General features: G+C 44.0%; 1 protein-coding gene across 1 annotated transcript; it reads right to left on the bottom strand.

Annotated features, from left to right (window-relative positions):
* p3h1 (prolyl 3-hydroxylase 1) lies at positions 1–27,866 on the bottom strand. The gene is made up of 15 exons (XM_061687690.1): positions 27,205–27,866; positions 26,293–26,445; positions 25,995–26,184; positions 25,781–25,915; positions 23,751–23,890; positions 16,687–16,776; positions 16,537–16,589; positions 8,689–8,816; positions 8,413–8,540; positions 5,599–5,694; positions 4,779–4,929; positions 1,888–2,005; positions 1,720–1,795; positions 1,493–1,633; positions 1–1,416 (listed from the first exon to the last, which is right to left on the bottom strand). Exons 1-15 carry the CDS (start codon positions 27,664–27,666, stop codon positions 1,057–1,059), a joined length of 2,421 nt encoding a protein of 806 aa, XP_061543674.1. The 5' UTR covers positions 27,667–27,866; the 3' UTR covers positions 1–1,056.

The following is a 27,866-nucleotide window of genomic DNA, read 5'->3' as shown; positions in this document are numbered from 1 at the left end:
GGCAATTTGGACAATGCCCTGATAAAAATTAAACAGGTGAATGGTAAAAGTACAAGTGGGATGAATCCTGGTAGTTGGCCTATTCAAAGACCTCAAATCTGGATTCCGAAATCCTATCCTATCCTGATCAGAATGATCTTTGATGAAATTTGAAAAACCAGGACAAAACTACAAGATCAATTTGATCCGCTACAGCAAAATTTCCAAATCCAGATCATTCTGATCCAGATGACTTCTTCTGAAATACTGGGCCAGGAAATCAGACGAGAGTAAGAGAAAGGCTGATAAATGTATCCATACTGCTGACTAGTGTTGGCCTTGAGTACTGCACGTTTAGGAAACATCACATTTAAACTTATTTTGATGTGAAATCCACCCTCTCAATTTCACACACCTTGTATTTAGCTCATTGCAGTGACAAAACCTTGAATGTCAAATTAGTATTTTTTATCTCAAAGAACAGTATAGTTAAAGGGACACTGTGAAACATTTGCAGTTGTTTACTGGCCAAAATCAACGTCTGCGTTTGTGTTATCATTGGTTTATAATGACCTCTGCTAATAATCTGATACATTCTCGTAAGCGAAGACTTTTACATGAGTGGTGACCCAGTAGGGGAACGCCATGACAGTCTGCCATCTGGAAACTGAAGTTGCCAGCGTTCTCCTCGTCAAGTAAGTCAACACTGCCTAAATTAGCCTGAAGGTAACTTTTTCCATTCGGTTCTGTGAGACAGTGTTGTTGTTCATCGAGGTTTGGTGATATACGACGGCTACGGTTGTTGCAATACGTGTTTGAAAAGCCGAGGGTCTACAGTGCACCATTCGTTTGGATGCGATACACAATTTCTACGCTAGATGCGAGTAATTACTACAGTGTCACCCTTTAAGAGACGATCTGAAAGCTGTCCATATTGCTTGTTATGACTGCGATCAACTCGCCCATCATAGCAAATTCATTAAATAACTACAAGACATTTTTCAAACACCCCGCTGTATTTTCACTCAGTTTCAATCAGGCCACACAGTATGAAGAAAAACCATACGTTAAATTGGATTACAACTCATCCTTGCCATTCTGAGAGGAAGGCGTTTGGGCATCCATTTTGACTGCATTTTTGGAATTATTGTTGTCCAGCTGCTCCACTTTTGTTCTGAGTGTCTCTTGTCCATCTATGTGAACAGGATGTACTGCATCTGTCTTGACCTCAGCTGTTCTTGCAGTTTGTATGTTATATGGGTTAACTTTCTCTTCATCTTTAGTCTCTTGTTGATCTACTTCTGTCTTGTCAGTCTCTCTGGTTGTTTCTGTCACCATGGAATAGTGGTCTGAGCTCACCATTGCCTCTTTTGAGTTAAAATCTTTCATCAAAGTGGTGGAGAACATCTCCAGCATATGCTGAGCTTGGATTCTTTCCTACGAAGCAAAGTGAAATATGAAAATAAATAGTGTACAGTAATATAATTTTTTTTAAAAGGGAATTAGCTTGGACCTTTTCCTCATGAGCCGGATCCAAGGTGAACCACAGTGCAACAGCACACCTCTGTCCCTTTGTTACAGCTCTCACACCATGTGGGTTTTCCTTTCCTGCTCCAAATCCAACCACACGGCCACACGATGGACGCACCAAAGCCTAGAGACAATCAGGAATGACAAATGGATAACAGTACAGAACATCTGGAAATCTAAATATTGTATCAAGCAAAACTGAATTAATACCGTGACGACTTTGGCATTTAATTCTGTGAAAATAAAATCTCCTCCTTCAAAGTCATCATTCAGGTAAAGTATTGCACTGTAAAGACAAATGAGACATGAGGTTGATTTGCACACATTAGCGTATGTATGCGGTGAATTTGGAACGGGGCAGTTTAGTGTGAGCGTCACCTGTAATCTCGATGTGTGTATGCAGGCGGTTCCTTTAAACACTCATTGAGCTCTGAGACCAGCAGACAGTTGTCAACATGAACAGGGTGGCTCAGATCATTACGTGTTTTTTGCTTCTCTGAGTAACAATAAGAACATCAGTGTTATAGCTTTCCTATTCACAGTTACTTGGATCAGTCAAATCAATTTACAAAGAGCACAAAAAGTAAGGATATTTGTGTTTGGTAGATGATTTCTATTGCTGTTTCCATTGACTCTTGGTGCTGCCAGTCAGGTCCAACTTCAAGCTAGTGTTCCGTAAAAACCAAGTTATGGCATTGTTTGGACTGAGTCCTGGTACCATCTCCGGGCTGAAGGCCAAGTTCCATATAACGGGGCGGGATTCCAGAAACAGACCATGAGTTTGAAGTGTGCATAGGCACAGATGCCCATATAAATATGGGTGACTATTGCTCACACTTTTGTGACATTACGCTATGTAATGGTTTTTCTCTACAGTGACCATATAGAGGAGTCGCCTAAAGGTCTCCAATGAAATTGAATATGTTCAATTTCACTGCGACCCCACCCCAAGCAGCCATCCAGCCAGAGGGGCCCGGCCACAGGGGCGCCACCGTGATCTTAGTGGAACCCCACCTCCCCACTGTTAATATGACTTCCAGGTCCCTGACTGGTCAAAGACCTCAAATCTGGATTCCGAAATCCTATCCTATCCTGATCCCCTATCCTGATGTTTGAAAAGCCGAGGGTCTACAGTGCACCATTCGTTTGGATGCGATACACAATTTCTACGCTAGATGCGAGTAATTACTACAGTGTCACCCTTTAAGAGACGATCTGAAAGATGTCCTGTCTGAGATAAACAATGCACTAAAGAGGCTGGATCACTGATGGTGTAGTGGTCCACTCGCCTGACTTTGGCGCGGGCAGCGTGGGCTCAGTTCCCACTCAGTGACGTTGTGAATGTGAGTGCGAATGGTTGTCCGTGTCTATATGTGCCCTGCGACTGACTGGCGACCAGTTCAGGGTGTAGTCCGTCTTTTGCCCGAAGTCAGCTGGGATAGGCTCCAGCGTCCCGCGACCCTAACCAGGATAAGCGGTGTTGAAAATGGACGGATAAAGAGGCTGGACCCAAGTAAAGCAGGACCACCAACAAATGTAGCTCTTTTTCTGAAAGTTTGTTGCTGATTTTATTGCCGACTCCCTCTCACAAATGTTTAACCTGAATCGTAAGAGCAACAAAATTCCTTAAAGCTAGAAGTTGGCCTTTGTTCTCCTCCTGTTAATCGACTGATGTACGCAGCTCCAGACTCTAACGGATATCAACCCTGATTTCAAAGACCACAGAGCCTGGTCTGCCCCTTTTTTAAATCCACTTAAGAAATCCAGAAACATCCCTCTGTTCAGCCACCAAGCAGTGCCCACTCATCAGATTGCAGATTACCGAATCCAGACTCTCATGACACGCGGTCACTTCTCATTGATGGAACATGGAGACCTCCAGTGGTGATGGAAAACACTGCAAGATGGATTTACGGCCACAGCTCCGGTCGGCCGCCTCGGCAATGGAGGTGCAGAACATGGTCCACTCGGACTCAATGTAACCCGCCTCCTCCGAGACGTGGGTGAAGTTCTGCCGGATATGGGAGTTGAAACTCCTTCTGACAGGGGATTCTACCAGACGTTCACAGCAGATAAGTTACAATATGTTCGGTCCTGCCAGGTCGGACCGGCATTTTCCCCCACTAATGGAGCCAACTCGCCACCAGGTGGTGATCAGTTGACAGCTCCGCCTCTCTCTTCACCCGAGTGTCCAAGACATGCGGCCGCAAGTCCGATGACACGACCACAAAGTCAATCATCAAACTGCGACCTTGGGTATCCTGGTGCCAAGTGCACATGTGGACACCCTTTTGCTTGAACATGGCGTTTGTCATGGACAATCCGTGGTGAGCGCAGAAGTCCAATAACAGAACACCACTTGGCTTCTGATCGGGGGGGTCTGTTCCTCCCAATCACGCCCTTCCAGGTCTCACTGTCATTGACCACGTGAGCATTGAAGTCCCCCAGCAGAACGATGGAGTCCCCAGCGGGAGCGCTCTCCAGCACCCCCTCCAACGACTCCAAAAAGGGTGGATACTCTGAACTGCTGTTTGGCGCATAGGTACAAACAACAGTAGGGACCCGTCCCCCCCACCCGAAGGAAGAGGGAGGCTGCCCTCTCGTCCAGGCGCCGAGTTGACGGGCAAATAGTATACCCACACCTGCTCGGCGCCTCTCATCGTGGGCAACTCCAGAGTGGAAGAGAGTACAAAGTTGCTAAAATGACAAAGGAGTGGCTTCAGAACAACTCAGTGACTGTTCTTGAATGGCCCAGCCAGAGCCCTGACTTAAACCCAATTGAACATCTCTGGAGAGACTTGAAAATGGCTGCCCACCAACGTTCACCATCCAACCTGACAGAACTGGAGAGGATCAGCAAGGAGGAATGGCAGAGGATCCCCAAATCCAGGTGTGAAAAACTCATTCCCAAAAAGACTCATGGCTGTATGAGCTCAAAAGGGTGCTTCTCCTAAATACTGAGCAAAGTGTCTGAATACTTATGGCTGTGTGATATTTCAGTTTTTCTTTTTTCATAAATTGCAATAATTTCCACAATTCCGTTTTTTTCCTGTCAATATGGGATGCTGTGTGTACAGTAATGAGGAGCAAAAATTAACAAATGATTTTAGCAAATGGCTGGAATATTACAAAGAGTGAAAAATCGAAGGGGGTCTGAATACTTTCCATACCCACTGTATATACACACACACACACACACACACACACACACACATTGCAAAAACACAATAACTATTCACATAAAGACACATTTTCTTTATTTGACTTACCCTCAATCGCAGAGCGACACACCAGATGTGAATAGGAGAAGTAGAGTGGGGAGCTCAAGCGAAAGTATGACTCCAAAACCTTCCTCACCTTCTCGCTAACGTCAAAGAACAGACGGACATCCATCAGTGAAAGCTTTCCTTCTTGTGCCAGCTGTCGGAGGAACATAATCCGAAGTGAGGGAAATAAAAGTGAGGAAAATATAGTTTTTGTTTGCTCCACATTTTCGTGAACTTGCCCTGTAACATTGAAGCAAAGACAATCATATAAAAGCTTATAATGAGACACCACTTTGTTTTTTTATTGCTGAGGGTTATACAGGTCTAAAATCAAATAGGTTCAAGTTACAGAAAATGCTTATTGCTTCAATGCATCCAATATCATACATGTTGACAGGCCAAACCAAGGTAGACAATACAGCCTCACAATATTTACGTAACTGTGTCAGACTTGTTTTTCTTTTATTGACTTATTTACAGTAGTTAAAGGTTGTTTTGCTTCACAATTGTACAAAATCTTGCTATAGAGTAAGTAATTACTTGCTTTTCGACTCATTTTCATTCGTTAAAATGAGCATTCTCTATGACCGAATCGGCCAAGCTGAAACGCGTGACGTCACTTCCGTGAATAGCGGCCAATATGGACGTGCCCATTCGACTGCAAACGTTGCCATAAAAGTGCAAGAAATCAATATAGAGGTGTATTTTTCAGCCTTTCGGCCCTTTTCTCAGCTTAACTCATTAATTAATACCAATCAAGCCAGACGTTGATTTGGCCAGTGTCCCCTTTAAACACTTAAAATATAGGTGACTGTTTACAGACCTTCAGAGCCTTCAAAATAGTGACTCCCTGAAACATTTCAGCAGGGGAGTGGGGGGAAGGATGCCCACGGTAACCATCACCTTTGAGAGCAGCTGCCTACACATGACACAAAAAATAACATTACTTGGAATGACGCAGGATTCCATGAGTTCGTCGTTATAGGGAGCAATATTGATTTTTGACCAGTTGATTGCATATTCTGACAATTGCGAAAATGTCTTCGTGTGGTTAAAAACTGAAGCGATGCCTTGGGTTTTTGTCAATAAAGAAGGATATCATCAGCATAAAGATTGAGATTGTGTTCTGACAAAGCGGTACAGATACCTTTAATACTAGTGTGCCGCCGTATCGCTATTGCCAGTGGTTCGATAAATAGTGCGAATAGCAGGGGGGCGAGAGTGGGCATTCTTGTCTAGTTCCTCTTTGTAAAAACCTTTGTGACGTTATCCCATTTGTGGTGACAGTTCCTTTGGGTGAGGTGGTACAACGTTGTGATCCGGTGAACATAGGAATCATTTGTGAAGTACGGCAAAAAAAAAAAAAGACCGGTTAACTCCAGTGGTATCCAATTGATAGTTTCTGTGGTCCACCTTTTTGGCCGGCCCATTTCCATTGAAGGCTTTTTATTTTTAGCCATGTTCCTTTGCCGTGTTCCAGCCGTGGCCCGATGGTTAAGGTCATCGCCTGTCGCCGCGGGGGACCTAGGTTCAAGACCCCGACTGGACCATCCGCCGCCACGGCTGTGCTGTCCTTGAGCAAGACACTGACACCCTGAAATGCTGCCCCCCTGCTCCAGTGTGCTCCACTGACGTGTTTCTGTTCACTGTGGTGGGTAAAATGCAGAGAACACATTTCGTGAGCATGCATGCATGTTCATGACAATAAAAGGTGATTCTTCTTCTTCTTCTTCTTTGTATAACTTTGGCATTCGTAGGTTTACTGCCGTAAGTGCGGACTGGTCAATTACATTGATCGAAACTTGTCTTTTCAAGCAAATGGGAAGATTGTTCTTGAATATAAGACCAAGCCTTCCATAAGCCTGCCAGGCAAGCTTTATGTGCTTGTATTTCCATCCATTGTCACAAGTTGGCCTGAATACATTTGTCGACGGCGTCAAGGACATCGTCCTCCATTTTGATATCGTTTTGTGGACAGCAACAATTGAACATGACCTTCGTTTTGCTTTTGTTCATTTTCAGACCTGAGCGACGTCTTCCTAACTCTCATTCCTGAATACGATGCTTTCGTTGTTCAGCATCGTAGGAGAATAAAATGATGTCGTCTGCAAAACAAAGATGGCTCGAATAAGCGCCGTTCATTTTTAGTCCTTCTTTTTCCCAATAGAGCTTTTTTCATATTTCTTCAAGGCAAGCTGTAAATAGCTTCGGAGACAGTGTGCCACCTTGCTTGACCCCTTTTCCTCGACTTATTCGCACTCTTTCATCATCAATTCGTATTTGTCCAATATCGTTGCAAGTACTTTATAAATTGTTGCGAGCAGGCTTATTGGGTGATCATTTCCTCGGTCCATTTTATCGCCTGATTTATGTAGCAAAATTATTTCTGCGTCTGTCCATGTCGCCGGTACTTCTTGCAAGTGCAAGCAGCGTTGAATTAGTTTTACAAGGGTCTTATTAAAGTTCGTTGCCTCCTGCTTTAAGCATTTCAACAGAAATTTCATCCAGACCACTAGCTTTTCCGGCCTTAAGTGAACTGATAGCGTTTTCAACCTCTTCATTCGGGATACATGGAACTCGGTCTGCTTCTAGCGTTCCAGTAATCCTTCGGTGAGGGTCACTGTATAGGTTTGTATACAATTCTTTAACTCGCTGTACGATTTCTTGGCGGATGTGACATATCCATCTTCCATTTTCAAACGGAAAATTCTTTTCTTGTGGCGAATTAATGCACGTTTTACGTTTTCTTATTCCATGTTCCGCTTCAAGCGTTTTCTGAACAAGCCGAACGTTGTAAGTGCTCAATTCTTCTCGTATTTGTTTACCCGAATCGTTTGCACAATTCAACATATTCAATTTTGTTGATAATGCTGCCCCTTTTCTTCATTTCTCGTTGCTTTTTCATGAAGTCGAGAGTACCTTTAGATATTCTGGATGTTGTCGTCTTTCACGTTGATGGCACTACTTTGTGCGCGGTTTGAACAATCCCGTTTACGATTTCGTCATCGTGTGTTGACAGATCTGTGTCTTCCAGCGTGAGAAGCGCTTTAAAGCAATTAGCCAAACATATTTGAAACTCGTCGCTTCTTTCTTGAATGAAGTTTAATTTGGTAAGCTTGCTCTTGAGAAGTTTCTTTTGTTAGAGTTGGCAGTTGATTTGCACTTTGACCCGAACCAATCTGCGGTCACGACCGATGTCAAATTTGTTTAGGGTGGTGCAATCCGTAAAGACCCCTTTTTTCGTTGGACAGGAAGCAGCCTATGATGCTAGTGTTACCTTTGGGGCTTATCCATATCCACTTTCTGTTCCATTTCTTGTTAAAGTACAAATTGATCAAGTAGAAGCCTTCTTGTTCAGCAAATTCTATTAAGCGTATACATACACATATATATATATGTATATATATATATATATATATATATATATATATATATATACACATATATATACACACACACACACACCCATATATATACAAATATTGCTATTCAAAGTATTTACTGTATCTGCAGCATATGAAAAATGGTCAAAATGCCATGTAGTCCAGTCGGGGGTTTTTGGTAAAAAAAAAAAAATAATAATAATAATAATTTCCATGGCCATATAGTTAAGCTCTTCATTCTTTTGACAACTCACGTTAGACAGACGCCGCAACTCCGTGCACTCAACATCGGTGATAACCCCATCAAGCAAGACCCGTTGAGAGCCATTCAGCTGCATGGATGTCAAGGTCACTTTAATGTTGTCATAAAATAGACTTCCACCTAAAGTATATCACCGACAGGAGACAGACATGATGAGTATACGATCCCAAATAGAACGAGTTTGACAAGATTGCTTTCAGTTTTTTTTAATCAATGCGGTATTGTTGTTGTTAACATCAGTTAATATATTTAACACTACAATACTCACCTTCTTGTGTTACTACTATGTTTGCCAAATCTGTAGAATCCTTCTTCTTCTCTTCAACCAGAGTTTCAATCTCTTTCATCAGGTTTCCTATTTCTTCCGTGATCCTCGCTGCTGTCTCTCTGTCAGCCCTGAGACATATGCAAGGATGAAATCATATTGATAATGAGAAGAAAAATCAATCTTTATCAATGATTTCCATCAGTCTTTAATTCGATATAATAGAATCTGTGAACTTTCAGTGGGTGTTAGAGAGGAGGATGCAGGAGATACATTTCCATGGAAAAGGATGACACGCTGTGGCGACCCCTAACGGGACAAGCCGAAAGCAAAAGAAGAAGAGGAATCTGTGAACTTTATTTCAAAGGTTCGTTTTTAATCATGTTCACATTGCCTGTTTGTAGAATGGAAACAATGATAAAATCTCCATCCAGACATTGTTTTTATCGCAGCCCTAATTGGTGCGAATGCATTTCATTAATGCTGACTGGTCGGACAAAAACAATCAAGTACAACACTTTTGTACTCTCTCAACTTGTTTATATTTTGTTTTTAATTGATGGAAAGAACAAAGTGCCCTGTCAGGAGCAGGTGAGTTCAGAATAATAGGTCTTTTCTGGATCAGATTCCACAAGGCTGCAGGTTTCAGACTCAATGCCTATGCATATCGATCGATGAGCACATGATCCCTTTCACAGGATCCGACCAAATTATGAAAAAGGCATGAAGGGGTATCACAACAGAAGGTTCCATTGCAGATGGAAAGTCGGGTGTTGTGAAGTACAACAAACCTGTACTGCTAGGTCTATTGTTCAGTGGACACAACCTGAAGATACCTGCCAGCACTGGGACAAAAAAGTGAAGGAACAAGGCTCAAAATGTTTGGGTTTTTTTTTCCTCCTTAGGAGCAGTTTTGCTCATCATTTCTTCATTTGAAGAGCAACTTTCTAATTTTGAGAAGCAAATTTGTTCAGCTTAAACGCACAGGGACCCGAACCAAGGATTTTATGAAACAATACTTTAGTACTCGAGTATCGTGCTCAAAATTCTATCAAACAATTCGATTATTTGGATAAACTATATTTTTGCTTGTTTAAAGTGCAATTGCAGAGTTGCCAAACTATAAAAAATTAACTTCAGGAACAATATGTCCAAATTTGTCTGAATTTCCACATTTTAAAAACATTTCTCAAGAACATTACCGTGGGACAGTCATAATCATTAATCACGTATGGCTTCAATATTTGTCATTTTAAGGTTTTTATTACATCAACCTTGAAATGGCGGATGCAGTTGCAGCCTGCATCAAAGTACCAGCACATGAGATTTTGACATGCCATAATCCAAAATATCTGTCTATGGATTCATTCATTCATTCATTCTGTACCGCTTATCCTCACTCGGGTCGCAGACGTGCTGGAGCCTATCCCAGCTATATATTTTCTTTTTTTTCCCCAATATCTGGAGCAATCAGTGTTACGGCCGTAACGAGTCAACGTTCAGTGAGTTCCATAACAGAATACGGACGCGCCGTAACATTTGACAGCTCTGCACTTTTGAACACAAAAGAGAAAATAGGACCTTTCACTTATGACTCACTGGTTTCTTTTTTTAATAAAATCAACAGTTTTTATTTCTTAAATTCACTTTGTGCACAAAGGATAAGGCGTTAATTTAAAAACAAATAAAAGCATTAACTGCCTTTGTGCATCTTCACTGAAGCAGCTAGCATTTTAGCATTTTGTGACATATAAATACATTGGGTCCATAGCTGTGCATTGATGAGCTTAGACCAGCCGACTAGGAATGAGACAAATATTCATTGTTCTACTACAACTTTTGGAAGTGTTGAATTTGTTCAAACTAAAATGAAGAAACCTCGAGAGAAAACAAATATTTCCCATCTCCCTTCACCAAAACCCTCCCTCCTCTGTTTGGGTAAGTGATGATGAGCTTCACTTCCGCATCCAAGCATCGGTGACATTAGCACTTTGTGTCGCATATGCCCCTTGCATGCTGCCGTCTTCGGGACCGTCTCCGCAGTAAAACTGATTCACAGTTTTGCTTTTCCCTGTTTGTTTTTTTTTCGGCGAAAAATGCTAATTCTGACTCGCAAACAAACTGCGAGTATGTGCCTCTGTCACAGCCAAGCATTGTACGCATTGAATGATAAGCTACTATCGCCTGTGCGCCCGCCCGCACTAAAATGTGCATGCTTAAGCTCTTCACAGATCCGGCACGGGCATTCAATGTCGGTTTTCGGCCTTGCCGCTTACATGCAGTGATTTCTCCAGATTCTCTGAACCTTTTGATGATATTATGGACCGTAGATGATGAAATCCCTAAATTTCTTGCAATTGTACGTTGAGGAACATTGTCCTTAAACCTTTGGACTATTTTCTCACGCACTTGTTCACAAAGAGGTGAACCTCGCCCCATCTTTGCTTATGAATGACTGCGCAATTCAGGGAAGCAATCATGGCAGCCGCCTGTTCCCAATGAGCCTGTTCACCTGTGCGATGTTCCAAACACGTGTTTAATGAGCATTCCTCAACTTTCTCAGTCTTTTTTGCCACCTGTCCCAGCTCTTTTGAAACATGTTGCAGCCGTCAAATTCTAAGTTAATGATTATTTGCTCAAAACAGTAGTTGATCAGTTTGAACATTAAAAGTCTTGGGTATATTTATTGTTTTCAGTGTTACTTATCAAAGTACTTTAGAGAATTTGTGCTGGGGGTGTACCTTAAGTCATTATTAGTAATAAGATAAATCCATTTTTTTTTTTTTTTTTTTACATTCTTTTTCTTTCTTCTAAAGATTCCAATGAATAACCTTGGATATGACTTCTCAAGTTCGGATAGTGAAGAGGAGTATATTCCAAAACCTGAGGAGTGGACAGACAGTGACTGTTGCATAGAGTTATCCCTGGAAAATGATAAAACGAAAAGAATTGCATCTACTAATCAGAGCAAATGCAAAACCTTCCAGTCAGAATCAGCTCAAATCTTCAAGCCCGACTTCCAGTCAGAGTAGAAGCCATGACCCTCAACTAAAATTTCGTGCTCGCAGACATGATGCTAACAAGGAGCTCAGCGTTTCAATGCACCACCAAAAAAAGGCATCTGTCTTTGTCAGTCCTGTTATGAAGAAGCCGAATGGTTCAAAAAGATATAACAAAAAACAGTTCAGAAAATGCACTTGTGGTGTCAACACAGCGATAAGGTTGATGTTGCTAAAGCGTTTAGTTATCCCAAAAACTCAAAAGAAAGGAAGCTGCATTCGGATTATATGCGAAACAAGGGGAACTTTAGTCATCATACTGAAGTATTGGCGAGGGAAAAAGGCAAACTCATATCGTCCAAACAACCAAAGGAAAAAAAGGAATGGGCACGAATTTGCGCATTGTGTGTACTGCTATGGATTGTTCACAAAGAGAGTAATGTGGCGGCATTTTAAGATCTGCAAATCCAAGCCTCGGGATCAGAAATCTAAACCAGGTAAAACAAGAGTCCAAGCATTGTGTGCTTTTGCTGAGCCTGCCCCAGCAGGACTTAGTGGTACATACTGGAAGTTCTTGAGTGGCATGAATCAAGACAAGATTGCAATTGCTATGAAGGGAGACCACTGCATTCTATAGTAGGGTTACAGACTGTTCAAGAAAAATGAAAGGGTAACCAGCCAATACCAGCATATACGTCAAAAACTGAGAGAGCTTGGCAGACTGCTACTGGCAGCCAAAGAAGTTACACCCGTGAAGACTGTTAAAGAACCCGTGAAACCTGAAATGTACGGTCATCTTGTCACAGCTGCAAGACGCGTGGCTGGATTCAGTGATACAACTGGCTGATATCAATGTCCATTTCTGGCTCGCAAAGTTGGACACAGCATGCATTCTTTGGCCATGTACATTAAATCTGAAGGAATGAAGAAAAAAGATAAAGAAACTGTCAATGATGCTGATGAATTCATACAGCTCTACAAAGAAAGTTGGAAATTTGACATAGCAAGCCAAGCGCTAACTCAGCTCGACCAGTCCAAAGGGAATGCCCCTCAACTCTTACCCTTCACTCAGGATGTCCAAAATCTTCATTTCTACTTGTCTGAGAAACAGCAGGAACATCTGAGTGCCCTGAAAGAAGAGCTTTCATCCTCAAAGCCGGAGAGAAGGAGAGGTATCTAGAATGCACCTGTCTGCTTACCTGTCAAGAGACACATCAGAAATGCACGAAGATGTTAACTTGGCCCTTACACCACTGGAGCAGAAACTTTGCCAATATTTTGTCTGGATAACCATTGCATTCCTACAATGAGAGGAAGGAAAGTTCCTGTTCTTCTCACCCCACTCGTGAAGGAATCGCTCGATACTCTGATCCAGAAGCGAGAAGAGTGTGGTGTTCAGAATGAAAATAGATTCTTGTTCGCATTGCCACATTCCGTCCATAACATCAGGGGTTGCGATTGCATGCGGCAGTTTGTACAGGAATGTGATAATGTAAAAAATACAAAAGCACCAACTTCAACAAAACTGAGGAAACACATTGCAACCCTTTCAACCGTTCTGAATCTCAAGACAACAGAACTTGACCAATTGGCTGATTTCCTTGGCCATAACATCGCTGTTCACAGAAAGCACGACCGCCTTCCAGAGGGCACCATCCAGCTTGCGAAGATCAGCAAGGTTCTCCTGGCATTGGAAAAGCGACATCTTGGGGAATTCCAAGGGAAGTCTGGATGAAATTCACATTGATCCAAATGGTATTAAGTCTTATATTATAATGTAATGAATCATTTTGTTGTCCATTTATAAATCCTGCTTTTCCCAAATGTAGGTATTAGACCTTAAGATACTGGTGAAGAGGGCAAATTCATAATAGTAATAGTAGACTCTCACCACACATATTATGCTACGCCTTATAAGCAGTCCATCTTTTTATCATGCTTTTGTATGCTCTTCATTGTCAGAGGTTGATCCTAAGTTTCAGCTTTGCAACTCTTATCTTTTATCTAAGGTATGTACCAGTAGTCGTCGTTGTCGTCTGTCCTCTGTCACTTTAACGCTGCCTTCAGGCCAGCCTCCAGTGGAAAAGAGTATAAGGCAAGCCAGCCACCATTTTCTTCGTATTGGCTGTATTTACATGAAGTTTGCACTTATGGCCTATAGGTTGTGTCTCCACACTACACAGCAACCAACATGTCAACATGGTGTTTTTTTGGTGAATCAGCAGCCTTTTATATTGTGCCTTATTGTTGCTGGAAAGAAAATACTCAACCATTTCTGTACCTAACATTGTATTATCAGAAACAAAAAAAAGAATAACACAGAACTATACTTGTGCCTTTGTATTGAGTATAACCTAAAGAGATACACAAAAATGCATGCCTTATAACAGGGAATACCGAGGTTATACCATAATTTAATGATCAGAAAATATTAAACTAAAAATCAAACGCCCAAATGGTTCTACTCCTTGTTTTTAAACAAATCTCAATGTAAATGCCAAGTAATGCAAGCAAAAATTCTGAACGTTTTTTATATTCATCCTTTGAGCTTAAACTGAGATGTCCCCATTATACGGTTCAACTAAAACTAAAACCTTGGCTTTGCTCTTGAATGCTTTTGGAGGGTACAGTATGGTATAAATCCAGTTGTGTTTCAGTTCTTAAGATTTAACTTGAACCTTTAACGTGTTGTTTTAATAACTACTTAGGTAAGAAAGCTGTGATTAAAAGAAAATGGATACCTTCAGAAGTGGATGCAGTGGAGAGACATCTAAGCAAGTATATAAAGTTGAACCAGGTGCCAGGTCAAGACGAATGTCAGAATTGTATTGATGGCGAAATTGACATGCTTGGAGCAAGAGACTGGAGAGCAGTCAAGTGCTATGTCAAAAACAGAATTACTTCTCAGAAAAGAAGCGTTCAATAAACATGTCGATTTTGTGTATTTGTTTTCTTACATTTTGTTAAACCATCTTGCAAATAAAAATAAATCAAGTTCGCTAGTTCACAGAATGTCTAGTGCTTTTGGAAGAACCGGTTGCTACACACTAGTACCGTGCTTGAATGTTTGAGGTTTGTTTTTTTAATTAATTTACAAATTTAATCGAGAGGGGTTGGACTCTCTTCCACTCTGGAGTTGCCCACGGTGAGAGGAGTCGAGCAGGTGTGGGTATACTTATTGTCCCCCGGCTCGGCGCCTGTACGTTGGGGTTCGCTCTGGTGGACGAGAGGGTAGCCTCCCTCCGCCTTCGGGTGGGGGGACAGGTCCTGACTGTTGTTTGTGCCTATGGACCAAACAGCAGTTCAGAGTACCCAGCCTTTTTGGAGTCCCTGGAGGGGGTGCTGGAGAGTCGGAAAAGGGTGGCGTGCCCTCTCCAGGTCGGGGATGAGATCCTGCCCCAAGTGGAGGAGTTCAAGTATCTTGGGGTCTTGTTCACGAGTGAGGGAAGAATGGAACGGGAGATCGACAGGCGGATCGGTGCGGCGTCCGCAGTGATGCCGACTTTGTATTGATCCATTGTGGTAAAGAAGGAGCTAAGCCGGAAGGCGAAGCTCTCGATTCACCGGCCGATCTACGTTCCTACCCTCACCTATGGTCACGAGCTGTGGGTCGTGACCGAAAGAACAAGATCCCGGATAGAAGCGGCCGAAATTAGTTTCCTCCGCAGGGTGTCCGGGCTCTCCCTTAGAGACAGGGTGAGAAGCTCGGTCATCCGGGAGGATCTCAGAGTGAAGTCGCTGCTCCTTCACATCGAGATGAGCCAGATGAGGTGGCTGGGGCATCTGATTCGGATGCCCCCTGGATGCCTCCCCGGTGAGGTGTTCCGGGCATGTCCCACCGGCAGAAGACCCCGGGGACGACCCAGAACACGCTGGAGAGAGTACGTCTTTCGGCTGGCCTGGGAACGCCTCGGGATCCCCCCGGAAGAGATGGATGAAGTGGCTGGGGAGAGGAAAGACTGGGCGTCCCTGCTAAAGCTACTGCCCCCTGCGACCCGACCTCAGATAAGTGGTAGAAAATGGATGGATGGAACTTAATTTCTGATCTTATTTGTTCTACTTTCTTTGTATGTATGGGTTATTTGGGTTGTTCCCAACGTCTGGTGAAATTTTCATGTCAATCGCATTGAGTGAGAAAACTGGCGACGTGTTAAATTCTTATTTCAGCCGCTGTGTGTGTGTGTGTGTGTATATATTCAATCCCCGGTCCCGCCTGTGTGGAGTTTGCATGTTCTCCCCGTGCCTGCGTGGGTTTTCTCCGGGCACTCCGGTTTCCTCCCACATCCCAAAAACATGCATGGTAGGTTAATTGACAACTCTAAATTGCCCGTAGGTGTGAATGTGACTGCGAATTGTTGTTTGTTTGTATGTGCCCTGCGATTGGATGGAAACCAGTTCAGGGTGTACCCCGCCTCCTGCCCGAAGATAGCTGGGATAGGCTCCAGCACGCCCGCGACCCTAGTGAGGAGAAGCGGCTCAGAAAATGGATGGATGGATGGATGGATAGATGGATGGATGGACTTGCAGTGTAAATCCCAGGCAGTGTCACATTTTTGGTTTCACGGCTACACGACTCAACTGTCCATTGTTCCCACCTGACCTAATATCAGCAAAATGTTCGATCTACTCAAGAGTCATACTCGTGGGAAGTGATTTGAAATTGATTTCCGGGTCACACAAATCAATAACATTAACAAGAACAAAATCAAACATATTTGATCCGAGCAATATATCAAAAGCATAAAAACTGAAGCATTTTTTTCAAAAAGTAAAAATAAAAAAGCTTTTTTTCAATATAGTCGTTAATTGAATATCAAATGAACAAATCATACAAATAATAAGCATCTCTTACTTCTGTTTTTCTCTCAATTGTCTAGGCATGATATCTTCTGGAGTCCAGGTGTCCTTGATTTGTAAAACAAAAAATTAAAAAAATCAATACAATTGCAAATAGCACAAACAATACAATGCTAAAAGAAATACTCGGGCTTTAAATACTCACGGGATCAATAAATGTTATTCCAAATGCTTCATATCCAAAGTACATTAGTTCTTTCTCCAGCAGAGAACGCTGAATGAACCGCTTCACCATCTGTTTGTTTATAAAAAAAAATAATAATAAATAAAAAAGTTATACCACAATTGTTGAAATCACTGCAAATAGCAACATTTAATGTCAAAGGGTGTCTGGAGTCACCCATTGAGATGTAGGAGGAGCTGTAACACATGGGAGATCCTTCATCATGCAGCAAGAGAATGACCCAAAACCGACTTCCAATCAACAGAAAAAGTTCTTCAGGGGCAAGAAGAGGAAGGTTTTAGAATGGCCCATTCAGTTTCAGACTGAAACCCTATATAGTTCGCATTTTACTAGCTAAAGTGAGACTGAAGGAAGTATTCCCAAAAACAAGATTCTCCAGTGAAAGATATCATAAAAGATTATGTGCAATAAATGTACAAATAAAAGCTGAAATTTTGATGATATTATTTTTTTCATGGTAAACCCAAATGTTTTAAGTCTACAGCAAAAACAAAAATACAGGAGGGGCCTCACAGGTTCCAATACTTTTGAAGGAGAGTGTGTAGGTTAAGGAACCTGTAGCTCCAGAGCATGTGGCTCTTTCATCCTTCTGCTGTGGCTCTCTGTAACTTTTGAAAATAAATGAGTATTTCATTTAAATGTATATTTGTTCATTCGTTTTTTTCAAACATATTTCTAAATTTAAAGATGATGGTGCTCTTTTGGGATTATTTATATTTATGACAACTGACACACACAGGGCGGCACGGTGGATGACTGGCTAGCACATCTCCTCCTACATCCCAAAAACATGCACGGTAGGTTAATTGAAGACTCTAAATTGCCCGTAGGTGTGGATGTGAGTGCGACTGCTTGTTTGTTTATATGTGCCCTGCGTTTGGCCGGCGACCAGTTCAGGGTGTATTCTGCCTCTCGCCCAGATTTAGCTCGCTCGACTTCAGGCTTCAGAGAGAGATGGACGACGACCCAGCAGGCTGTTTTTGCCCCAAAAAATTATTTTAGGCGACTTAATGAGTTCTTATTTATAGGAAGTGCAGCAACAATAATGTGGTCTGAACAGTCAGTGGTGAATTAAGGTGTAATGTTTCACTATACATTTCTTCAAGTGACACCATTTCAAGCTTGCTTTATCATGACAACCATGTGGCGATGTGTTCTGCTCTGTGTGTGGCCCTTTTAAGAGAATGACACACTGTTGCCAAATTCGTGTGTGCTGGCTGAAAGTGTACTTAACAATCAGATTGAAGGCTGAACACCTCTAAACTTCTGATTCTATATTTGCCCCACCTGAACTCCTGGACGCCAATGCATGTTTGGAAAGGATGAGGCCTCGAGACAGAACTAGAACACACTGAAGGGACCTGGAAGCTGGCCTGGAAACACCTCAGATTCTCTCTGGTGGTGCTTGAGCAGTTGAGGCCTCCCTGCCCAGATTGCTGAGCAGATCTTCGAATGATGATGAATGAAAGCAGGCACACCACCATACTTGCCCAATGTAACTTATGTCACAGTGAATGCAAAACAGTTCTGCCACAGAATATCGACATGTAATGCAATAGCTTGGAGATATTTTCCCTAGTGGGGTCATCTTTGCAAACCAGTAAATGTGGATTCATAATAGAATTCAAGATTTGAAGATTCAAATTGTAAATTTGATACACTGTATGTGCAGCAGGTGCATCTCATGTTTCTTGTTTGCTACCCTCCTCCCTTCTCCCTTCTGGGAGGGGCCAAGGGGGCCGGGTTGCATATAGAGCTGGACGGTGGCCGAAGGTGGTTGAAGGGGTCTAGGTCGAGACGTTCTGACTACATATAGTCGGGCTTGCCTCAACACAGAGCTTGCTGCTCTGGTACCAGTCTTTTTGAGAGAGGTTGGACTAACCCCTAACCATGAAATGAAGGAAGTTTTTTCCAAGACCAAAGCCAAATCCCTTCCACCCCACAGAACTTATGACTGTGTAATTGACATGCTGCCTGGGACCACACCTCCACGAGGGAGGTTGTTCTCTCTTTTAGGTCCATAACACAAGGCTGTGAAGGGGTATGCGGAGGAGTCACTGGCAGCCGGGATCTTTCGCCAATCAATTCGCGTGATTTCTTTTGTGGACAAGAAGGACAAGACCCTGCTACGCTGTATCGATTACCGGGGTCTCAACAAAACAACTGTGAAAAACAGGTACCCTCTTCCTCTCATCTCCACTGCCTTTGAGTTCCTGGATGGAGCCAAGGTTTTCACCAAACTAGACTTCAGAATTGCATATCATCTTGTCAGTCATTATGTCATTATGAGTATTTTGTAATGCCTTTTGGACTAACTCCAGCTGTTTTCCAAAACGGTCAATGATGATGATGATGATGATATGTTGAATGTGTACGTATTTGTATATTTGGACGATATTTTGATATTCTCCGCGGACGAGGAGACTCACATTATTCGTGTCTGCTCTGTGTTGCAGCGGTTGCTGCAGAATGTACTATATGTCAAGGCTCAGAAATGTGAGTTCAACAAGGCATCCGTTTCTTTCCTGGGTTTTGTGCTGGCTCAAGGTGAAATCAAAATGGACCCTTGCAAAATTGGTGCCGTGACTAATTGGCCCACCCCAACATCACGCAAGGACATACAAAGGTTCTTGGGGTTTGCAAATTTCTACAGAAAATTCATTAGAAACTTTAGTTCAGTAGCCTCGCCTTTGCATGATCTTACCTCGCCAAACAGACCTTTTGTGTGGAACTCGGCTTGTCAGTCTGCTTTTCAGAAACTTAAATCACGCTTTACCGCCGCCCCGGTCCTCACGCTGCCATATCACAAACAGCAGTTTGTCGTCGAAGTTGATGCGTCTGATGCTGGAATAGGAGCAGTGCTCTCCCAGAAATGCCTCAAGTTACACCCTTTTGCTTATCGTTCTAAGAAACTTACTCCAGCTGAGATAAATTATGACATAGGTGACCGTGAACTGCTGGCTGTCTAGGTGGCTTTGGTGGAGTGGAGGCACTGGCTAGAAGGGGCTCAGACTCAGTTTTGGTATGGGCAGATTACAAGAACCTTGAGTATTTTAAGGCTGCTACAAGATTAAGTGATAGGCAGGCTAGATGGGCTCTGTTCTTCACCAGATTTAATTTCTTGTTATCCTACAGACCTGGTTCTAGAAATGGTAAACCAGATGCTCTATCACGTATTTTCTGTGAAGAAAGATCCGTGTCTGACCCTAAAACTATTTTGCCCAAGTCATGTTTTATTTCTGCTTTTGCGTGGGAAATAGAAACCGTGGTCAAAGAGGCTCTGAATAATAATCTTAGCCCTGAAGACTGTCCTGAAAACAGGCTTTATGTGGTCCCTTCCTTAAGGGGAAGGGTTATCCACTGGGCTCGCACTAACAGGACTGTATGTCACCCAGGCATTGCCAAAACGCAATCTGTCGTCGAACGGCGCTTTTGGTGGCCCAATGTTAGAAGGGATGTTGTCAATTAGGTCAATGCTTGCCAGGTATGCGCTGCTAACAAGCCCTTTCGTCAACGTCCGTCTGGGGAGTTCCGACCCCTGCCAATACCACAACGTCATTGGTTATACATTTGCATAGACTTTGTGACTGGATTACCGCCCTCTAAAGGGAATACCGCTGTTCTCACTGTTGTTTACGGTTCTCTCAGATGGTACACTTCATTGCACTGCCTAAACTCCCCTCGGCAAAAGAAACTGCTGAGGTGATGATAAACCACGAGTTCAAGTTACATGGTTTTCCCAAGAATGTGGTATCGGATAGGGGCCCACAATTCGTTTCACAATTTTGGAATGAGTTTAGGTGCTATCATCAGTCTGTCATCTGGGTTTCATCCCGGAACCAACGGACAAACGGAGAGGCTGAACCAGGATCTGGAGACTGGGCGCCGATGTCTCGCTTCACAGGAGCCACAATCCTGGACTCAGAAGCTCATTTGGGTCGGGTTTTCAATTCTCTCCCCTCTGCATCCACTGGTCTATCACCTTTACACATCGTGCATGGTTACCAACCATCTGTTTCCTGTCACAGCCCCCCGAGTCCACAGTACCATCTGCATTGGCCTTGGTGAGACGCTGCAGGAGGACCTGGGAGCGAGCCTGCCAAATGCTGGTACGCCAAGGCCAGTCCTACAAGACTGTAGCTGACCGTAAGAGGACACCGACCCCGAACTACAAGGTAGGTCAGCGAGTTTGGCTCTCCAGCAAGCATCTTCCACTCCGGGTGGAGGTGGAGTCCCGTCGGCTCGCTCCCAGGTTCGTTGGGCCCTTCCCCATCACAAAGGTCATCAACCCGATCACCATTAAGCTTAGGCTCCCGAGGTCGATGCGGGTCCACCCTGCATTTCCCGTCAGCCTGCTCAAGCCTGCCCAGGAGTCCCCTCTGGTCCCGCCTTCCAGTCCCTCTTCACGGTCAGGCAGCTGTTGTCATCTCGTCGGAGGGGGTCTGCAATATCTGGTGGAGTGGGAGGGCTACGTGCCAGAGGAACGTTCATGGGTGCCTTCTAGATTTGTTGTTGATGACTCGCTCATTCGGGACTCCCACATTGCGCATCCTGAGGCTCCAGGGCTGTCTGGAACCGGCCATTAGGGGGTGGGGGGTTACTGTCATGGGTGTGTGTTATGGTTGTTGTCTTCCCCCTACCTCGTACACACCTGTTTCTGAGAGCATTTTCCCCACCTGTGCCTCATTTACCCTAATTACTCCATGCATATAACCTCGTGTCTCATTCTTTCTGGTTTGCCAGTTCGTTGTACCTTGTTGTCACGTTGCAGCATTCCTTATTTCCAAGCCTAGACCCTGTTTTGATTATTGACCTTGCCTTTTGCCTCACGTTTTTGGATACTGTTGCCTTTGTGGATTGCCTGTCTGTGTACCGACACCTGCACGTTTATTAAACTACTCTTTTTTTTTTAAACGGTCCATTGTATTGAAGTCGTGCATTTGGGGTCCTGTCCTTTGTCCATTGATGACATTTCTCGCTCTTCGCATCAAAATTACGATGGTGGGAGCAATGGTTTGTGTGTGTGTGTGTTTGTATGCCCCCAATATCAAACCGGCACTCACTTTAACATTTACGTATACACACACACACACACACACACACACACACACACAGTTGCCTTCATGGACCACAATCGGCATCCATCTATCTATCTATCAGTTAAGAGTCTTTAGAGAAGTGTACTGAGAATGGTGTGCTTGTTTACATTTAGGTACTTACTATACTGTGCTGGCATGTCAAGTCTGCACTAAGTTGCTCTTTTAATGTGGCTTCAACTACACTAATATTTAAGTTATTGGTTCATGTTGATGACATTCTGTAATTTGTGTGGCTTACATTACCAAGTAATGGATACAGTTAAATTAATGTTTTTTTGGTACTGTGATTAAGTGATATTCCTGCCACTTGGCAGCTGCTGAAAGTAACTAAAAAGGAACTTTTTTTTTCCAAATCAAGTAATTAGTCAAGCAACTACGTTACTTTTAAGCTCAAGTAGTCATTAAATAAGAAACTAAGTTACTTTTTCAAGGTAACTGTGGCAACACTGATCCTGTGGTATGGTAAAAGGCTGGAGCCCCTTTGTCCTGAGACTCGCTCGCTCGTTCACCTTGCCGAAGAACCTAGCGTATCGCCAGCGAACCCTGCCCCCCACAACAAGGCGGGGAGACGCACTCAACGGAACACGGAGGGCAAAAGCACTCCGCTGCGCCCCGAAACCACGCTTTAGGGTGTGTGGGGTAGCTTTGACAGATCCGTTCGGGAGGAAGTGCTCCAAGCACCTGGCGACCAGCGCCACTCAAAGGCTCTGGCCGACCTGGACTCGAAGCTCTTCTTTTGAGTTTGCTTTTTGTCCTCCTCCTTTTTTCCGTCAAATCCACCTGTTCCTCGACCAAGCATCCAGGAGATCGACCAGCCTTCCCCAATTGTGTTCCATGCAACGTAAGTCCAACGTGCAGTATACTAAAGTACAGACTGGTGCATATTTGGGCTTAAATTAACGGTAACAGGAACTCCCAGCTCTATGCATTGCTCCCCAAACATCCTCACGTCAGCTTGCACCCCGAGTCCAGCCTCCTTGACCAATGTTTGTCTGTCCTTTCTTCTGTAATTAGACCCCTCTGTATTCTTTCCTGTAGATTCCCCAGTTAGATTTCATTAAATTTTCTATAACAATCCACTACCTTTTTGTTTGTCTGTTTGGATACGACAAGACCGCTGTAATCAAGAACACATATTTCCTAAGTGTAGCAACCTTCAGATTATGAGACTGATAAGAGGTTTTACGTCACTTTTCATAAATTCTACACATATAAAAAAGAGACATGGTCCCCTATACGAGACGCAGTTTGATTGTGACGTTAAAACGTAAATCGAACTAACAGGGAAGTGAACGCAGGCGTTCATCTTCGACGAAGTTATTCCTTAAATAAATGACATTTTATCCAAACCCAATATTCGCTATATATTGGTGCAGGCCCGAGTGAGGCGATACCACCGTCGAACTCATCCATCCATTTTCTGAGCCGCTTCTCCTCACTAGGGTCGCGGGCGTGCTGGACCCTATCTCCGCTATCATCGGGCAGGAGGCGGGGTACACCCTGAACTGGTTGCCAGCCATTCGCAGGGCACATCCAAACAAACAACCATTCGGACTCACATTCACACCCACGGGCAATTTAGAGTCGTCAATTAACCTAGCATGCATGTTTTTGGGATGTGGGAAGAAACCGGAGTGCCCGGAGAAAACCCACGCAGGCACGGGGAGAACATGCAAACTCCACACAGGCGGGGACGGGGATTGAACCCGGGTCCTCAGAACTGTGAGGCAGACGCTCTAACCAGTCGGTCACCGTGCCGCCCCGTGCCGCCTAAAAGAAACTAATTCATATTTATTCTTGATCATACCTTTCACTGTTTCTTTATGTTGAAAGAAATCATCCTTTTCTCATTTTGTTGTTTTAAACAATGTCAAGTTTATTTATCATCATCATTTTGAAACACACTGTGAGTTAGATCAACTGTACCTGTCTTGCTGGTATGAACGCTGCCTTGTCCAATCCCAGTATGGCTGAATAATAAGCAAGATTCTGTTTCATCACTTCATTGTCAGGATGGAAGAGCAAGAACGTCTTTGCACATTCGATGGCCAGGTCATAGCTTTCACCTAGAGTCAAATGCAAGAAGAGCAGACTTTGAAACAGGTTATGAAATGTCCAATAACTTAACAACGTTTTACTGAACACCAATATATTGTATGCACAACTGCAGGTGTTGGCAACCTTAAATATGCAAAGTGCCATTTGGACTGGCCCCCCCCCCACACAAAAATAAAAAAAGACCCCAAAAAATACACCGGGAGCCACAAGACCCTTTTTATTTAAAGTGAGGATAACGCTGCATATTAGGGATGTCCCGATCCAAAATTGCAGTCTTGAGTTTTGGCCGTTACCGGTCGAGGCCTTCCCAGGCCAGCCGAAGGACGTAGTCTCTCCAGCGTGTCCTGGGTCGTCCCCGGGGTCTCCTCCCGGTGGGACGTGCCCGGAACACCTCACCGGGGAGGTGTCTGGGAGGCATCCGAATCAGATGCCCCAGCCACCCCATCTGGATCCCCTCGATGTGGAGGAGCAGCGGCTCTACTCCCGGATGACCGAGCTTCTCACCCTATCTATAAGGGAGAGCCCGGACACCCTGGGGAGGAAACTCATTTTCGGAACCCTTCCCAGAGCTGGCCGTCCGGACAAACTGAGCAATCGACAACGGGGAGCTCTAAGCCTTTAAACAGAGAGCCGGAGCCAGGGCTCCCTTAGTTCTAAAGAGCAGGGGACCCTTGGGTAAGCAAGACTTGACTCAAAAGTCACCAGAGAGCCACAACAGAATAAGGAAATTGTCACATGTGGCTTTGTAGCCACAGGTTGCCGTGCATTGGTGCAATATACCGCATATTATATGGAACGTCCACCTAATTTTAACCTACAGAGCAGGTTTGAATTACAGTACATCTGGGCATGTGAAGACCGTTTTCAGGCTTATGATTTCAAAGTCTAAGATACAGAATGTACCTGCAACAAAAATGCTAATTCCACACTTAATTTTATCTTGAGGCAAGTCCATTTAAATCCATTTAAAAATACATATTTTTTTGTGACGAGCTTATAGCTCATTTCTAAAAAAATAAATACATCCATGAATGAATAAAAAAAATGCAAATACAGTTGATTGGCTCTGACTATCTGTGGATAAATCCTCACCAAATTGCCAACTTCCAATTTAATGAAAAGGTAAAACAGTCCAAACCTGAAGGTTCGAAACTCGGCTCAGGCCGCGCTTTGTTGAGTTTTAATGTTTATCTGAGCTTGCGTGCGTTTTGTCTGACTGCTACGGCTTCAGATTGCAAAAACATTTGGAACCAACATACACGAGAGATGAATTGTCTAAATGGCCCATATATGTGAATGCAAGTGTAAACGGTTGTTTGTGTATATGTGCCCTGGGACTGAATGACGATCAGTCCGTGGTACACCATACCACCAGCCCAAAGTCAGCCTCCTGCTCACCACAGCATTGAGGACAAGTAGTAATGGACAATGGATGGTATTGTATTTGCCGGCACGGTGGTCGACTGGTTAGCACATCCGGCTCACAGTTCTGGGGTTCAAATCCCGGCCCCGTCTGTGTGGAGTTTGCGTGTTCTCCCCATGTTTTCTCCGGGCACTCCGGTTTCCTCCCAGATCCCAAAAACATGCTCGATAGGTTGATTGGAGACTCCAAATTGCCTGTAGGTGTGATTGTGAGTGCGAATGGTTTGTTTGTTTCGTGTGCCCTGCGATTGGCTGGCGACCAGTTCCGGGTGTACCCCGCCTCCCGCCCGTAGATAGCTGGGCTGCAGTACCCCCACGACCCGAGTCGAGGATGAGCGGTAAAGGAAATGGATGGATGGATGGATGGATGGAGGTATTGCATTTGAATTTGAAATATTCTTAATATCCTATAAAGAATGGCCATGAGTGTGGATAAGTGACGTAACACAGTCACACATACGACAAAAGATACTCACTGTTGTAGTAGGAAAATTGCAGGTAGTTAAAATGTGAGGGGAGGAAATCCTCCAAGGGCTTGTCGCTTTCAGCAGCAGCAAAGGCTAGCTCCACGGAACAGCGCTGCTTACAATTTAGTACCTGTATGTAATGGTCTGAGACACAAATACGCCGCTGTAAAAAGTCTATTGATGGGTCGCTTTACCTGAATCAGGTATGGTTATGATGCGTCACCTGTCACTGTCTGGTAGAGGTCGGCATTGTACTCCATGTAATTGTAGCCGTCGTAGTTGTAGCTTCCCTCACAAAGCGCTCTGCACTCTTCATCAGCAACGAAGTAGTCATCTACAGCCGCCTCGAATACTTTGGCTGCCAGGCCGAAAGAGTTGTCGCTGTAGTAACTCTTCCCCGCCAAGAAGTTTACCTGAACATAATTACACAGACGGTGACACAAGTCGGAAGATTCATTTGAGGTCAAATGTCAAAGCCCAACAATTGCTATTGTTTCAAGAAAAGAACATTTATTTCGAACCATATGTGGTCTGGCTTCAAGATCCTTGAAGTCTTTTTCCTGCACTCCTGACATTGTGCTGTAGTAGTCCAGGTTCTGTCTCATCTCCATGTGATCTTTGTTTGCTTGAAAAAATGTGTTGGCTGCTGCCACTGCCTTGTCCAGCTTATTTATCTGGGGGGAAGACATTTTGGGAGGAACACCCGTTGATGTCACTCAGTTGATGTCTCCATTGGCCTATTCTACGCTACTAACATGCATATAAGAACAAAAATACATTTGAAATACGATTTCCTCCCAAGTGGTTGTTTGTTTGTATGTGCCTGGCGACCAGTTCGGGGTGCCCCCCGCCTCCTGCCCGGTGACAGCTGGGATAGGCCGCGACCCGGGTGAGGAAGAAGCGGCTCGGAAAATGGGTGCATGGATGGATGGATGAATTTGAAGGCAAAGCAGAGTTCAAAACTCTCGTATTCTGAAATTCTACATCAAATTTGGATGAAGTGAAGGTGGAATTAGTTAATTCAGCGTATATAACCCCCCAAAAATATATATAATAAGAATAAATCACTTGTGAAAAGGGGTCATATGATGGGCCTGATGAAAACTGCAGAAGCTTCGAATATAATATAAAAAACTCATGCGACATATTGTTGAATGATGACGACGATGAGGATGATGCGGTCATCGTCTTTGAAGACATGGAAACCAATTCCAACATTTGAGAAGAGCCACCACATTTCCCATTTTAAGAAGCCAGACTCCTCCTGGAGACGTGGCATTGCTGTTCGATTGGGAGAGGGCTTTGGGGGGGGGTGTATACTTTTAGGATTTAGGCTACACGTACAACACAACACAAGCATTTGCCCCCAATATGTAATAACAGTGATTACAGGCACCGGCTATTTGCACGGGGTGGGGGGGGGGCGACTGTACCTTGAAATACGCGACTTGCAAGTAATTGTAAGGGGTCCTCCTCTGGAACTCCAGCTCCACCGCTTCACCGACTTGATGCAAAGTCGGTGTGCCGAGTTTCTGCGTTTCGCAAGAATTCACGCAGTCCGCGCGTTTGAGGATTTCCCGAAAGAAACCCAGATCCTGCACAGATCCAGCCCCGGGTACGGGAATTCCGGGGCCGGGCGCGGGGTCTTCGAAAGCGGTCCGGTTGGCGCATCCGAGTCGGCAGTCTGCCTTCACCTTCCGGACTGTCGCTCTGTTCCGGAGGGCCTTCTCCATGTTCAGGATGACCGAGAGCCAGTCTCCCTTATAGTAGGCTTCCACCGCCGTGTCGAAAAGGAAATCACAGGGCTCCAAAACAAAATGACTGCTCAAATGAGAGCTCGACGCGCAGGACGGCAAAGCGACGCAAATGACTGTGAGCGCTAAAGTCAGCGCCATTTTTGTTTTGTTGTTTTTCCCCCCCCCCGAAATCTCGAAGAATTTGGATTAAGGTTGGACGAGAGCTCCGGGCATATTTTTGAAACCCAAAGTGCTTTCGGAGGCTTGACTGAAAGGTGATGAAAATAGCGGCCAGGAGTCTCAACCCCAAAAACTGGCTTCCAAGCTTGGAGTCATCGGGAGGGAAGAGGTGGGCGTGG

Source organism: Phycodurus eques, chromosome 10 (assembly GCF_024500275.1).
Source record: "Phycodurus eques isolate BA_2022a chromosome 10, UOR_Pequ_1.1, whole genome shotgun sequence".
In the NCBI taxonomy this organism is placed as follows: Eukaryota; Metazoa; Chordata; class Actinopteri; order Syngnathiformes; family Syngnathidae; genus Phycodurus; species Phycodurus eques.
The sequence above is the reverse complement of the archived record's forward strand: the minus strand, read 5'-3'. Positions and strand labels throughout refer to the sequence as shown.